Source organism: Mustela lutreola, chromosome 3 (assembly GCF_030435805.1).
Source record: "Mustela lutreola isolate mMusLut2 chromosome 3, mMusLut2.pri, whole genome shotgun sequence".
Classification (NCBI taxonomy): domain Eukaryota; kingdom Metazoa; phylum Chordata; class Mammalia; order Carnivora; family Mustelidae; genus Mustela; species Mustela lutreola.
The window spans coordinates 161,204,794-161,221,435 of NC_081292.1; the positions used below are offsets into that span (position 1 = coordinate 161,204,794).

The 16,642-nt window shown below is 36.2% G+C and overlaps 1 protein-coding gene across 4 annotated transcripts in view; it reads left to right on the plus strand.

Moving 5' to 3' along the window:
• The window catches only part of STAM2 (signal transducing adaptor molecule 2), a 54,771-nt gene that overhangs the window by 8,132 nt on the left and 29,997 nt on the right, over positions 1–16,642 (plus strand). For 3 of the 4 annotated variants that reach the window (XM_059167338.1, XM_059167336.1, XM_059167335.1), the window contains exons 2-5: positions 11,615–11,699; positions 14,290–14,365; positions 14,480–14,578; positions 15,511–15,657. In XM_059167338.1, the coding sequence (XP_059023321.1) occupies positions 11,615–11,699; positions 14,290–14,365; positions 14,480–14,578; positions 15,511–15,657 (407 nt within the window). The remainder of the gene's footprint in view (positions 1–11,614; positions 11,700–14,289; positions 14,366–14,479; positions 14,579–15,510; positions 15,658–16,642) is intronic. The other variant, XM_059167337.1, reaches the window with a different exon arrangement.

A 16,642-nucleotide genomic window follows, 5' to 3' on the forward strand; every position in this document is an offset into this window, starting at 1 on the left:
CCCCTTTCCATATGTTCATCTGTTTTTGTTTCTTAAATTCCTCATATGAGTGAAATCATATGGTATTTGTCTTTCTAACACTTTTTAATGGACCTATAACTGCTAATGTCTGAAGAATAAGCACCTTTCCTATGACACTCTGTGGAACACTTAATATTTCTTTACCATTGAAGCTTGTTTGTGACAGCTATCACTGTTGCATTCAAAGATTTTCCTTAGAGTTCTCTAGTTAAAGAATGTTGAAAACTGAAAATCCCATGAAGTATTTACAGTTCTTTTTTTTTTTTTTTTTTAAGATTTTATTTATCAGGCAGAAACAGCAAGAGAGGAAACACAAGCAGGGGGAGTGGGAGAGGGAGAAGCAGGCTCCCCGCTGAGCAGGGAGCCGATCCCAAGATCCTGGAATCATGACCTGAGCCCAAGGCAGATGCTTAACAACTGAGCCACCCAGGTGCCCCGAAGTATTTACAGTTCTGACTCTTTTAATGCAACAACAGAAGTTGTATTTAATAGGTCTTTTATAAAACCATGAAGGGAAATGACAAAGAATTAAAAATTATTATGTACTCGTGTGCCTGGGTGCCTCAGTGGGTTAAAGCCTCTACCTTCGGCTTGGGTCATGATCCCAGGGTCCTGGCATCAGGCTCTCTGCTCAGCAGGGAGCCTGCTTCCTCTTCTCTCACTCTCTGCCTGCCTCTCTGCCTAAAACTTGGCAGACTCTTTGGTCAGTAAATATTCTTTCATGAAGCATTTGTTTATTTTCACATGAAACATGAGAATTGTAGAGGCTCAGGATTTAGGTTATGTGAACTAAAAGGGATTTTTTAAATTGTTATCTGAAGCAGATTCTTTTGCTTTTATGTGCCATGGGATGAAGTATCCTAACATTCTCTTCTAAAAGCTCTGCCTAAATCTAGCACTGCAGGTTTTGGTTTTCCTAGTAGTGCTATGCCCTTGAGGGTTGAAGGGAAAGTTGTGGTTTTTTTTGTTTTGTTTTTTGTTTTTTGTTTTTTATGTTGTTGTCTTACTTGGCTCTGTTACTCCACTTGATAGTGAATAAATCTTTGTGTTTAGTTTAGGGATTGAACCCAAGAAGGTCAGTGTGACATATATCAGACAACACCCTCTGAAAATCAGTGTTCTGAAGTGTCCCACCCATCTACTTATTTTTAGCTCATATTGCTTCAATTTCATGTCAGGAATTTGTCAGTACCTAGTGCTGTACTTTTAAGAGTTTAGTTATTCTAGTGTTATCTCATTGTAGTTTTAATATGTATTTATCTGATGACTGTTGATGTTGGACACCTTTAAGTAAAGTTATTTGGGGGGCACCTGGCTGGCTTAGTCAGTGGAACACACAACTCTTGATCTTGGGGTTTTGAGTTCAAGCCCCATGGTGGGTGTGGAGTTTGCTTACTTCAATCGGTCAGTCAGTCAATCAATCATAAGCAAACGAATAACCTCTTTTTTGAAGTATCTAGTTTTAAGTGTTTCATCCATGTTTCTTTTCACTTGATTTTCACAACTCCTCTTTTAAGCATGGCAGCCATTTTAATCTCTCATAATCTGAGTCAAGGTGAACTATGTAGAGACCTTGGGCTATATAGAAGTATAGAAGTATAGAAGGCGGGTCTTCAGTGCTTAATGGGCGGTATGTGTACCTCACAGATCCATACAGAGTGTGCATGGTGATTTCCTCAGTTTGCAGAGGTCATGTGATTGCCTGTCCAGTCTAATTGCTTTTGATTTTCCATCTTCGACATTTTAGCTACTTTGGAGATTTCATTTTTCCTTTTCTCCAGCTATCTTGCACGTGAAGCTTCCTGATAGGTCTGTTACAATAAAAATTATGCTTACTACATTTTTGTTTCTTCTCTATTCCCCAATGTAAGAGTGTCGAAATGAGCATGCCCATTTTGTGGAGTTGGGAGGGAGTTCGTGAGGCGTGGGTTTAGAGAGAGCATGTTAGGAGTATCAGCCAGGAAAAAAGTGAACTTGCAGAAATACAAAGACTGCTCGTATACCTTTTGCCTTTTTAATAGGTGGTTTACAATATTGCAAAGCAGTAAAAGATGATTTTGATGTGGTTTTCCCCCTCCTTCCTAACTGTCCTACATGCCCCCCCAAATTCTAATAATGATGTGTGAAATCTAAAGAGGGTCAGTCACTCTTCTGTATTCTACCAGATCAAGAAGCTCTTAAATAGATTATATTTTTAGATGATGTGGAGGTAGATTAGATGATCCTTTATTTATTTATTTATTTATTTATTTGACACAGAGAGAGAGAGAGAGGGATCACAAGTAGGCAGAGCAGCAGGCAGAGAGAGAGGGGGAAGCAGGCTCCCTGCTAAGCAGAGAGCCTGATGTGGGGCTAGATCCCAGGACCCTGAGACCATGACCTGAGCTGAAGGCAGAGGCTTAACCCACTGAGCCACCCAGGTGCCCCGATCCTTTTCTTTTAGATAGGACTTGAATTTACATTTGTCCTATTCAGTATGTGTAAAATATTCATACATAGGGAAACTGAAAACTAACTTGTTGTGAAGAGTTACTTAAGCAGTTTTGAACAAAAATTGCACTCAAGCAGCAGTTTGTTTAATACTCAAACTAGGGAGGAAACCCTGAATCAGATGTTCCACATGGAAGTCCCTGTTTAACTACTTATTAGTTGTATGTCCTTATGCTAGTAACTTTCTGTGTCTGTTTTCTCATCTCTAAAATGGAGAATCCTTACTTCAGTTGATTGAAGTGTAAGTGGTTTAGCATATATAAAATGTTTGAAGCTATTACTTACTGTTGTTCTTAATTAAATTATTACCTACCATTCAGTACTCAGAGCTGTAAGTTGATTTTCATTTTAGAAGATAATGAACAGTATAAAAAAAAAGATAATGAACAGTGTATTTTAAGGTAGAATTTACATTACTGCTTTCCCCAGAGTAAACTGAAGATTTGCATCAATGAAATATACCCAAACAAACCAAAACATTAAATGAGGAGGGAGGAGTAAATGAGAAAATGTACATTAAACCCAGATATTCTAGAATGCTAGAAGTTTGGTTGTTATTAAGTCATAGAAAGAGGTGAAATATTATCTATCGGGTTGAATTTTTGAATATAAATATTTTAGTCAAATTTACACAAAAGTTGTGTGGTCTAGAAATTTAATAACAAGTATATATCATTATTTTTATTTATTTATTTATTTATTTATTTATTTATAAAAGTGTTTATTTATTTATTTGACTGACAGAGATCACAAGTAGGCAGAGAGGTAGGCAGAGAGAGAGAGGAAGGGAAGCAGGCTCCCTGCTGAGCAGAGAGCCCGATCCCAGGACCCTGGGATCATGACCCAAGCCGAAGGTAGAGGCTTTAATCAAACACTGAGGCACCCAGGCGCACCAGTATATATCATTATTTTAATCATTAAACACGTATGACTTATTTATAAACTAGAAAAATTTGGCTCACCTACATTTTCAATAATTATTTAGTTCATAATGAATTGGTCCAAAGAAAGAACATTTTTATATCTTTAGTAAAAGCTGTCAGCTATGGTTTCTTGTTAGATACCAAAAATGAATTCTATTTACTTACTTTCCATTTTCTAGTTTATTTCTGCTATTGAAAAAAATTTTTTTTCTGGTTTTCTCCTCTACTCCTACTATAATTTAAGGTATAAAAATAATTGGTGTTTTTCTTACTAATATATAAAAGACTATTCTTCCTTTAAGATCTAAGCATTGCTTTAGTCATATCTCAAGATATTAATATGTTGGGACACCTGGGTGGCTCATTTAGTTAAGCGTCTCCCTTTGGCTCAGGTCATGATCTCGGGGTGCTGGGATTGGATCCCACATGGGGCTTCTTGTTCAGTGGGGAGCCTGTTTCTCCCTCTGTCTGCTGCTTCCCCTGCTTGGGTGTACATGTGTGCTCTCTTTCTCTCTTACAAATAAATAAATGAAATCTTAAAAAAAAAATTGAAAAGATACTTATATATTGTATACTAATTACAACAAATTTGTATATTGCCCTCTGTTATAATCTTAATTATTTATATGTCCCGACTGTGAATTTCTGTTTGGTTGAATATTATACTTGGTCTAATTAAAAACAAAACATTGTATGTATGTCTTTTTTTAGAGTTTTGTTTTTTTTTTTTTTTTTACAAAGAGAGAGAGATTGAGATCACAAGTAGGCAGAGAAGCAGGCAGAGAGAGAGGGGGAAGCAGGCTCCCCACTGAGCAGAAAGCCTGATGTGGGGCTCAATCCCAGGACTCTGACACCATGACTTGAGCTGAAGTCAGAGGCTTAACCCTCTGAGCCACCCAGGCACCCCCAAAACATTGTATTTAGAGAATATACTGTGTATATTGTCCTGGATTATTTCCAGGTTTTGATAGTTCTATGCACATTTGAGGAAAGATTTAAACTCTGCTTTAATGTACAGATAGTCTTCTCTTTGTATAGTTCCAATTTATGTGAATTTAGTTATCATGTTTTAGTTAAGTAACACCAAACTCCCAATAAGAAGTCTTACAATACTCTGAGCATAGAACCCAGCCAAGCATACCTGGATTTTAACTATAGGACTATGAGGTATTAATGGATGGTGTTTTAAACTACTAACTTGTAGTAATTTGTTACATAGCAAGTTTAAAAAGTTAGTATTATACTGAGACTGTCCAGTTAAAATTTTTTTGTTCTTCAAATTTGAGAATTGCTATTGATTTTTCTTTACATTCACTGTTTCTCCAGTCTCCAGTCTGTTTTTAAGCCCGTCTAGTGAATTTTTTTAGTTGATAATCTGACTTTTTAGTTCTAGAAATTGTAATTTTATAGTTCCCTTTTCTCTGCTGAGTACTCACCATCTACTTACTTATTATGATAGTCTTTTGCTTTAAGTTCCTGGTAATACCTGCTATAAAGTACCTTTTTTGTGTGTGTGTGCTAATTCTGATATTTGAAGTATGCTATTTTCTATCAATTACTTATATTTTACTGGTGATTTTTCATATTATGCTGTTCTATATGATTCTTTTTAAGGAGGCTAGATTTTGTTGTCTTTGTTTTTTTTGTTGTTGTTTTTTGTTTGTTTGTTTGTTTTAATATTTTATTTATTCATTGGACAGAAAGAGATCACAAGTAGGCAGAGAGAGGAGGAAGCAGGCTCCCTGCCGAGCAGAGAGCCCAATGTGGGGCTCGATCCCAGGACCCTGGGATCATGACCCGAGCCGAAGGCAGAGGCTTTAACCCTCTGAGCCACCCAGGTGCCCCTCTGTTAGGTAATTTTGTTATGGGAGGATCTTTTAGGTTTTCATTAGGTTTGGTTTTCTTTGTGAGGCAGGCCTATTTTGATCTTGAACTAAATTACAGGGACCCTTACTCACTTTTTCTGTTTCAGTTGAATGCCTGAAATGTTCTCTCTACTCTAGTTGGGTGAAGTATTAGTTCACTTGGGCTTCTATAACAAAAAACCTTGAACTAGGTGAATTCAACAACAAATTTTTCTTCTTATGGTTGTGGAGACTGGAAGTCCAGGAGCAAGGTGCCAGCAGGGTTGGTGTCTGATTAAATGTCTCTTTCCTTGGGTTGCAGATGGCTGCCTTTTCACTGTGTGCTCACATAACCTCTTCTTTGTGCTTGTATGGAGAGATGGTTAGATATAGTGAGCTCCATGTTGTCTCTTATTAGGATACTAATCCTCTTGAATCAGGGTTCCATCCCTATGATCTCTTTTAACTTTTAGATAAAGGCTCAGTCTCCAAATATAACAACACTGTAGGTTGAGTCTTGAATATCTGAATTTTGTGGAGATATAACCGTTCAGTCCATAATAAGCAGGAACTCCAAAGACTTCCTGCACTGCCAAACCTTTCAGCTCCATAGTAGGTGATGATCTCTGCTAGACTTCATAGAGATTCAAGTAGCCTACCTCGCCCTTGACCAAGGACCCATGTCAAATCCCAGAACTTTGGTGCTCAGAAATACGGTCTTTTTATCCCAGCTGCTCTGCTTGGGCTAGCTTCCCTTGTGTTGGGACAGGAAAGTGTTCCCAAGCAAAAGCTTGGGCCATCATGGGGTCTTCATATTTCCCTTCCCTCAATGATCTCAGACCTGCACTACCTGTTATTCATTTCCTGAGCACAGTTGCCTCATATATTGTGGCCTGTTTTGTACTTATTTTTGGTAGAATAACAAACTGGTAGCAGATACTCTGCTGTGGTTGGAAGCAGATCAATCATGACTTTTTATTTCCAAAGTAGGAGGAGAATTATAGATGTCTTATGAGCATTTTTCTTTTATATAATTAACTTTTAAAAATTACTGGTAGAGCCTATTTCATTAAAAGTTTTATGGGTAGACTTGAATTCTTTTGGAAGTTGTATGCTGAACATAATCCGCTGTGTAGAGGGGGCGCCTTTTTGTGCTTTATAGGTATTGATGGACTGAATATGATATTGTTAGAGTCTTTGTGAAATATTTCAGTGTATTGAGTCTCTTTATATGCAGTAATCAAAACCTGGTGATGAGACGTTATGACTTACACCCACCAGACCCTGGAAATTAAGCATTTAGGCCCCAGGAGGGCTTTTTAAACTCTCCCCCTCCTCTATGCATTTGACACAGCATAATGTGAGGTATGGCCCCAACACTGGGCAGAGTGACAATGCTGTACAAGAATGATTCCTTAATTATAATATTTAAAATTTTTTCCAGGATTTAAAATACTCCTAAGTACATAATTTAACTGTGATTTAGTTCGCTTGAAAAATAAAATCCTTTTTGGCAGGCCATTATAAAGTCTTCAGATTTTACACTTTTTTAAAAGAGTAATTGCAAATCCTGTATTTGTAGAGCATAAACTATGCTGGATAGAGCATTCAAATCAGGATTTTTCCATTTTCTATAAAAATTAAATCAAGCAAAAAATATCGTTTAGATGTTTTTCAAATTGTTGGAAGCGTTTTTGGTATGTATTAAATAGGTTTCACATTTAATTGTATCACAGGCTGAAATCAAAAAAATAGTCATTAAAAGTTCAGTTTTATCAGTAAGAGGTTATTAGATGGTCTAAAATCAGACTCCACTCTTTGTACTCTCATGCATATGGTGTTCTGACAAAATTTGGTAAATGATTATGCTGGGTTCTGAGGTCAAAGAGGAAATGATAGATTCTTAAAATTGGAACTACTGACAAATAATTAGTAAAAATATTTTTCTGTCCCTACTTCATTCTATGTGCCAAATGAAATTCCAGAGAGACTAAAGATTTACCTATAAAAGAGAAATAATACATATACAGAAGATAATATAAGTGAATATTTAATCTTCAGGTAGTTCTGAATACTGTACCAGATGAGACTATAGAAAGGATGATAGATCTGTACAGCAAAAACCAAACCTTATCAAAAACAGGAAGAACTTCTGGACGCCTGGGTGGCTCAGTTGGTTAAGCGGCTGCCTTCGGCTCAGGGATCGAGTCCCACATCAGGCTCCTTGCTCAGCAGGGAGCCTGCTTCTCCCTCTGCCTCTAGCCTGCCACTCTGTCTGCCTGTGCTTGCACTCTAACAAATAAAATCTTTAAAAAAAAAAAAACAAAACAGGAAGAACTTCAAAGCAAAGAAAAGATGAGCCTAAAGTTGGCAAGTCATATGTAATACAGGGGATTGCTCTTCAGACTCTAGATCAAAGTTACTTATATATCACAGCACAGGAAGCCCTTTGCTTCCCTCTTGAGACATTGCCTCCCTGACTGACGACGTCTGTCTCTTGGTTGAGAGTCCCAAAGGTATCGTCATTCCTCTTCAGTAAACAAGCAGGGAATCGGAACCTCATAAAGCCCTCTAGTGCTATTGCCTTTTGTTGCCACATGATGTTGCTAGTGAAGTTGGATCCTCTGCAGCCCGTTTGGGTGTTTTCTTAGTAAACTTGTTGGTCCAGAAGCCCTTGCTGGTCCAAAACTTTGTACAGACTTTAGTGGGACTACATGGGGCATCGTTGTGCCCAGGGTAATAGGATATGGAGGAGGAACAATCATTCATTTATTCATCAAAGCACTGTTTGCTGAGTACCTGTGTGGTCCAGATACAGGTCTATGCACGAGAAATAATGGTAAACAAAACAAAAAATTCCTGCCTTCATGGAGCTTATGTTCATTCTGGGCATTGAGGAGAGAAAGAGAGGTGGGACAGAGACATTCAGTAGACAAAGTATTTATGCTATGCAACATCTGCAGAAGGGCCTCTGCATGAAATCCTGACCTCTTTTAATTATGTTACGTTTATTCTGTGGGGGCATCAATATGTATAATACCAGTGAGTATAACAGAGAGGCTGAGGGATTTAAAATCACGGTGTATTATAACTTCACACTATCTTGTAGAGGTACTTTGTGGCTACTCTCTATACAATGGTACAGCAGGCAGTTATTAAAAAGTATTGGTTATAGGTGTATATTTATGAACATAGATGGTTATGTAAGTGGAAATGCAGGCTAGCAAGTGATACATCTAGGATGATGACAAGTATTGGGGGAAATTTTTTCTCTACCTCTGAGGTTTTCTTCTTGAGAAAGAAATTCTGTTAGTGTTACCCTGAGTCTGCTCTGGCTCCTTTAAATCACTTCATTTTTGATGTAATGACTTACATGATTGGTAAATTTGAGAGCAGTTAGCCCTACGGATGCACTTCATTGACATGTAGGAGCTAGCTCGTCTTTCCACAGCCGTTGAGTGATTTTCATCTCCTCCTCTATCTTGTAAGCTGCGCAGGGGCGGCTTACCTATGCAGGGAGAGGTCAGCCCCTGTCTAGTGCTAAAGCATGTCGGGAAGTTGGAAGTGGAAGTTTTAAGTGTTGGAAGTTCACTGTCAGCAAGCCCATTTGTCTAGTACACCTACTGCTTCTATTAGTAAGAGCAGTCATATTTTATTATTTGTTTGTTCATAACTTTGGCAGAGAAGGAGTTAGCAGTTTTTGGGTGCTCTCTTTGGAGGTACCTCATATATGATTCTGTTTTAATTGGTTTTATATGTATTTTTAGTAGTTTTCCATATATGTGTAGAAAAAAGTCTGGAAAGATAAGCATTATAGTTTCAAAAGCAGTTGGTAGAATTAGGAGTGGAGTTTTTTTTGTTGGTGCTTTGGAATTCAATTAATTTATTAGATGTGTAATTAAGATGTAGTTAAGTATTTTAAACCTGTAAAATATACAGTATAGTCTGGACTTCCGTGTAGAAGAATTGGTCATCTTTGTATAAGAGAAAAAGCCGGACCTGAGTAGATGTTTCCACCTCATAGCATGGCGCTTGAGTCTAGAACTTATGGTAGGCAAAAATATATTTCTTTTCTAAAATCTCTGGCTTGTCATTTCAACACATATGTCACAATAATTGCTTTCCATCCACTAATAGTTTGAAGCAATTTGCATGATTTTTAAAAGCGAGTTCTAGCATTTAACTGAGGTTAACTGGATTCTGTATTTCTCTTTCCTACTTGCAAAGTTTGCTAAGCCTTTTTATTTTGTGGCTTCTTTTATTATTCCTTGCTTTTAAAAAAGGAATAGCTCTAAATTTCTACCATCCTTCCTGCTTCTCAGTGTGATAGGCCTATATGAATATAATACTCAGATTTGGCCATAATTGAAATTATAAATTTATTAAAAAGGAAAAAGATTAAACAGTGTTTCTAAAGTGGTTAAAAAAAAAAAAGTATTTCTTGACTTCAGAATTTTATAAAAGTTAGTAGAGTAGGGACATCTAGGTGGCTCAGTTAGTTAAGTGTCTGCTGTCAGCCCAGGTCATGATGCCAGAGTTGTGGAATTGAGTCCTGCATTGGACTCCCTGCTCAGCAGGCGGGAAGCCTGCTTCTCCCTCTGCCTGTCACTCCCCCTGCTTGTGCTTGTTCTCTCTCTCTGACAAATAAATAAAATCTTTAAAAAAAAAGGGGGGGGAGAGGAAAAATGCAACATAATTTAGTCATTATAGTCTCATCATGCTTTTTAAAAAATTTACTTTTTAGTTTTTATTTCAGTTAGGAAATATTTCAGACCACAAAAACATGCTGAGAATAAAGTAATATCTAGGTATTCCATGCCCAACGTAATAAAACAAAACTTTTTATAAATACAAGTAAGTCCCTGTATACCTCCATCCTACCTCCAGTTTGATGTTTACCATTATTATGCATATATTATTATTTCTACTACCTATAAAAGTGTCATGAATATTGGGTATTTTTAAGTATTTTCAAACTTAATATGAAACATTAATATAGAGTGAGAATGTAAAATGGAACAGCTGCTTTAGAAAACTGTTTGTCAGTTCCTGAAAAAATTAAGCATAGAATTACCGCACATCTCAGCATTTTTCTTAGTTAGATATATACCAAAGAAAGAAGTGTGTACCATACAAAACTTGTACACAAATGTTCATAGCAGCATTGGATTATTCATATTAGCCAAAAAGTTTAAAAACGAAATAAAACCAAACAACAACCAAATGTTCAGCTGGTGAATGGATAAATAAAATGAGATGTATCTACAATAATATTCAGCGGTAAAATTAACTGAAGTACTGATACATGCGTGTGGATGAACTTGAAAACATTCTGCTAGATAAAAGAAGCTAGTCACAAAAAGCCATATATTCTATGATTCTCTCTATATGAGAATTCCAGATTAGGCAAATTTATAGAAATGAAAAGCAGATTCATGGTTGTCTAGGGAAAGGATTATGGGGGGACATTGGGCTGTAACTGCCAGTGGGTATGGATTTCTTTTTAGGGTGATGAAATGTTCTAGAATTAGATAATGGTGGTAGTTGTACAGGTCTGTGAATAAGCTAAAAAAAATGAAATTGTACACTTTAAATGGGTGAATTGAGGAAATGGTACACTTTAAATGGGTGAATTGTATTGGGATGTGAATTATATCAGTAAAGCTATTTAGCAAGTTTATGTGATTGTTTTATATTCTCCTATTAACTTTTTAAATTCAGTATAAGCCAAATCACTGTATTTTGCGATTTATATATTTCTGTACATTTAGTTCTGTATAACTCTTTTCACATTACACTGTGTGAATTTACTGTATTAATCCATTTTCCTTTTTTGCCTTCAAAAGCAATGCTTTTGTGAACAGTCTAATCCATATTTCCTTTTACGATGATATATTTTTATTTTATTTTATTTATTTATTTATTTATTTTTAAGTTCAACACAGGGTTAAACTCACAGCCCTGAGATCAGGACTTGAGATGGTATCAAGAGTCAGACACTTAATTGACTGAGCCACCCAGGCAGTTCCAGTATGATACGTTATTAAGGCTTTATTCCAAACTAGAATTTGATAGGATTAGGGTTGATTTGTAATTTATTTAGTGTTATTTAACTATTTAGAACACATTTTATTGGTGTGCCTTAGAATTTAATTCATATAATAATAGTTCTACAATTTAAAGTTGAAAGTAGTAAAAGTACTCTGTCTTCTGAAGTTCTTCAATGGTTCTTTTGTATTTGGCAAAAGAAAAGGGCTTTTAACTACTGTTCCTTTCTTGGTATTTTACTGTTAAATACAACATGTCTTAATTTTTGTGTATGCTGATATTTTATAGAAAAAGCCACAAATGAGTACAACACTACAGAAGATTGGAGTCTTATCATGGACATATGTGACAAAGTTGGAAGCACTCCTAATGGGTAAGATTCCCAGCAATGCCCAGCACATGCCTAGGAGCGTAATAACCTGTGTCTCTTTTTCTGGTGTAACTTTGAAAGGAAAATGAAATTTTACTATTTACTTTTGGGGGACGAAAGTTAAGAGATCCTGGTGGCCCGATTTATGAGACAAGCCTTATCCTGAAAGAACTAGGGGGAAAGAGTTCAGCTGAAAACCTGAGATATCTAAAGCTTTGATGGAGGTGTGGACACATGTTAACAATGAATAGACTAGTTATTTAGGGAATTCCCCTGTGACTTAGACATGTATGGGAGCCTTTTAATAATGAAGTATATAAATATAATAATGTAGTACATAATAGACTGAAGAAGCCATTCAGTAATGAGTAGGTAAATATAATAACATCATTATGAAAAAGTGAATATAAAAAAGGGTGCTTTTGGGGGAGAATGCAGCAATTAAGCTGAACTGATTATACTTTAGTAGACTGGTAAAAGCATTTAAGGTTACAACTTCTCAAGGTGCCTTCATCCATGTTTATACTACACCTGTGAAGACTATGACTATATATCTTGCGGGTTATGTTTTTAAGATAAGAATTTGCCATCTATGAACACTAAACCTGTCTTGAAGAAATGAGAAGATAATTTATATGACATAGTTTTTTGTGTTGATATTTTGGAAATTATTTGACTCTTCTAAAAAATTTTTTTTTACAGTCAATTAATTAACATATAAGGTATTACTAATTAGTTTCAGAGGTAGAGGTCCGTGATTCATCTGTCTTACATAATACCCAGTGCTCATTAATCATGAGCCCTCCTCAGTGTCCATCACCCAGTTACCCCATTCCTTCATCCGCTTCCCCTCCAGCAACCCTTTTTTTTTTTTTTTAAGGAAACTCCCTTGTCTTTTTTTTTTTTTTTTAAGATTTTATTTATTTATTTGACAGACAGAGATCACAAGTAGGCAGAGAGGCAGGCAGAGAGAGAGGGAGGAAGCAGGCTCCCTGCTGAGCAGAAAGCCCCATGTGGGGCTCGATCCCAGGACGCTGAGATCACGACCTGAGCCGAAGGCAGGGGCTTTAACCCACTGAGTCACCCAGGTGCCCCTCCAGCAACCCTTTTGTTTCCTATGATTAAGAGTCCCCTTATGGTTTGTATCTCTGTCTGATTCTGGCTTGTTTTATTATTTCCTCTCTTCCCCTATGATCCTCTATTTTGTTTCTTAAATTCCACATATGAGTGAGATCATATAGTAATTGTCTGTCCCTGATTGATTTATTTCGCTTAGCTTACTTACTACACTCTAGTTCCATCCATGTCATTGCAAATGAAAAAATTTTCATTTTTTGGTGGCTGAGTAGTATTCCGTTATATATATATATACATATATATATATATGTATATATATATATATATATACATATACACCACATCTTCTTTATCCATTCATCTGTTGATGGACATCTGGGTTCTTTCCATAGTTTGGCCATTGTGGACATTGCTACTATAAATATTAGAGTGCAGGTGTCTCTTTGGATTCCTACATTTTGCTGAGTCACAGGTAGCTCTACTTTCAGCTTTTTGAGGAACATCTGTACTGTTTTCCAGAGTGGCTGCATCAGTTTCTATTCCCACCAACCATGTAAGAGAGTTCCCCTTTCTCTACATCCTTGCCAACATCTGTTGTTTCCTGATCTGTTAATTTTAGCGATTCTGACTGTTGTAAGGTGGTATCTTTTTGTGGTTTTGGTTTGTCTTTCCCTCATGCCGAGTGATGTTGATCATTTTTTCATGTGTCTGTTGGCCATTTGTAGGTCTTCTTTGGAGTAATGTTTGTTCATGTCTTCTGCCCATTTCTGGATTTTTTTGTTTTTTGGGTATTGAGTTTAATAAGTTCTTTATAGATTTTGGGTATTAGCCCTTTATCTGTTAAGACTTTTGGAAATATCTTCTCCCATTTGGTAGGCTGCCTTTCAGTTTTGTTGACTGTTTCCTTGCTCTGCAAAAGCTTTTTATCTTGATGAGATCCCCAATTGTTCATTTTTGCCTTTGTTTCCATTGCCTCCACCAATGTGTCTATCAAGAAGTTGCTGCCTCTGAGGTCAAAGAGGTTGCTGCCTGTGTTCTCTCTCTCTCTTTTTTTAAAAAAAGATTTTATTTATTTATTTGACAGACAGAGATCACAAGTAGGCAGAGAAGCAGGCAGAGAGAGGGGGAAGCAGGCTCCCCGCCAAGCAGAGAGCCCGGTGTGGGGCTCGATCCCAGGACCCCAGCATTATGACCTGAGCCGAGGGCAGAGGCTTTAACCCACTGAGCTACCCAGGCGCTCTGCCTGTGTTCTCTTTAAAGGGAAATTATTTGACTCTTGATTTTGGAATATACAACCTTTGCAACAAGCACCTCCTTTTTTTTAAGAGTTCCATAGTTCTATGAACAAAATATGTGGAATCATTTTACAGATGTATTCCTTTAATGATATGAAGCTTGCAGGATTTTGTTCTTAAGTTTAAAGTTATTTGGTAGTAGAATGCCTTATATTTTTAGTGTTTAAGTTGAAATTCTGAATAAATACTTAATATTCTTCGTTTTTTTTTTTTTCCCTTAGAGCAAAAGATTGCTTAAAGGCCATAATGAAGAGAGTAAATCATAAGGTTCCTCATGTTGCTCTGCAGGCATTAACTGTAAGTAAAAGTCATGTTATTATTTGATCCAAATTTTAAATGTGTATTTATTTTAGTAAGTTAAGTAAGATAATATCTCAACATTTGTATATTGATTTTTATTTTAATTAATAGCTTCTTGGGGCTTGTGTGGCAAACTGTGGAAAGATATTTCATTTAGAAGTATGTTCCCGTGATTTTGCAACAGAAGTACGTGCTGTGATAAAAAATAAGGTAAATTTTAAAAAGAGAAGAAATTTAAGTCATTAAAAAGTACATTTACTGTCTGTCATTTTAATCATTTTAACTATAATATATAGGATTAATGAAGTTGTATTATGAATGAAATCACTTTTAGCTAAGTTTGAAATGAAATAAATTTCCTGTTCTAAAATTTGGTATTTTCATTCATAGCACCAAAAACTGTTTTCCTTCGAAAAGCATATATACCAATGATAATAGCTAATCTTTATTTAGAGTTAGTAAGCAGTCACTGCTTTTAAAATTCTACATAAACCATCTTGTTTAATGCTCTTAATAATCCTTAGAGGTTAGATTCTCTTACCATCCCTGATTTATAAATGCAGAAGCTGAGGCTTAGAGATAAGTTCAGTAACTTATCCCAGGTCATGCAGCTAGTAAATGGCACAGCTAAAGTTCAGATCCAGGTTTCTTGAACTTCAGAGTCCAAACCAACTACTAATGGCAAGGAAAAGAGGACCTTTATTTTAGAACTGGGTTGGGGGGAGGTCTTCACAATAGAGTTTCTGGTGCTGATTTCTTTGGGACAGAAACTCTGAAGCTTCTTTTGCTATTAGTGGCAAAAATCCAGAAATTTTAGTTTAATTGATACAAAAACTTAATCTAATATTGAGCATATTTTTAAAAAAATAGAAGCAATAACTTCTGAGTATAAAAGATCATCATTGTAGTGAAAGTTAGGAATTGATGTTTAAAAGGGTAATTTTATAAGAAACAACTCTATCTTAAAATGAAAATAGGTATTTATGAAGTGCTCATCTAGGCTAGGGTTTGCTGAACTTTAGTTGATGTTTATATAATTAAAGAGAATTTTGGTGGTAATAATCTGTTAAATAATTCAAGTACTTACTTTAACCATTACCTTAACCACGGTTGTATTTCTTTCTTTGCATTGCCTTTAAAAGGCTCATCCTAAAGTATGTGAAAAACTGAAGTCTTTGATGGTAGAGTGGTCAGAAGAATTTCAGAAGGATCCTCAGTTTAGTCTGATATCTGCAACTATTAAATCTATGAAAGAAGAAGGAATTACTTTTCCTCCAGCAGGTTCTCAGGTAAGAGATTCATTTAGATACATGATTGACCTTACACTATTTTGAAGGTATATATTTTATATAAAGGCTAGGCAAGGTCTATCTTAATCATCCTTTCCCACCTGTACTCTCAAGGTGCCTATCTGAGATAGTGCCGTACATTTAGTAGGTGTTCTAATTGTTGAGTGAATGTGTCTTCTATATATCAGAACTTTGAGAATTGAATCAGCCATAAATAATCTGTTTAATGCTGCTCTAAGTCTAGAATCATGCAAAAGGCATAGATGTATGAGGGAGTCCTTATGTTTAAGAAATTTATAGTAAATTTGGAGGGTAGCTATATACATGTGAAAAATAAATTGTAAGTGACACATACAGATGAGGGAGGGGTAGCAAAGACTAGATGTGAGAAGAGAGAGGTTAATACAGACTGGGATGGTAAAGAGGTAGAATTTTTAGACTGGAATGCATTTCAGTAGATAGGAGGGAAGAGGTCCTATTAGGGAAGGAATGATGTCGACAAATTCATGGAATTGAGAAAGCTCAAGACCTGTTTGTTGAAGAGTGAATTTGCCTGGAGTGAACAGTTCGCATACAGATGAGTGGAACTATAAGACTTGAAATTTATTTTAGGAGATAGGGAAAAGCTTTAGTAGGACAGGGGTGTAGGTAGGGATAATGAGTCACAGAGTGGGCTATTTAAGTATTAGAGAAGAACACTATCTTGAGTTTGCTTCAGTGCCTCTTGCCTTCCACTTAATATTAGGATATGAGCTAGGGAAAGAAACTAAGAGGAGGAGTACTGTATATTTTATTTTAATTTAGACTGTAGACTAAACAGAATCTTTAGAGTTGACCAGAACGGATTCAAGGGGGCATTTGGGGACAAAAATCTTACATGTTATGAAAGCAAGCATTTTTCTGCTCTGTCTTCTGCATGTCAAAAACCTATGTCTAAAGAACTGGTTGATGGCTCAGAATCCTGGACATCTCTGTCTTCCGTGCC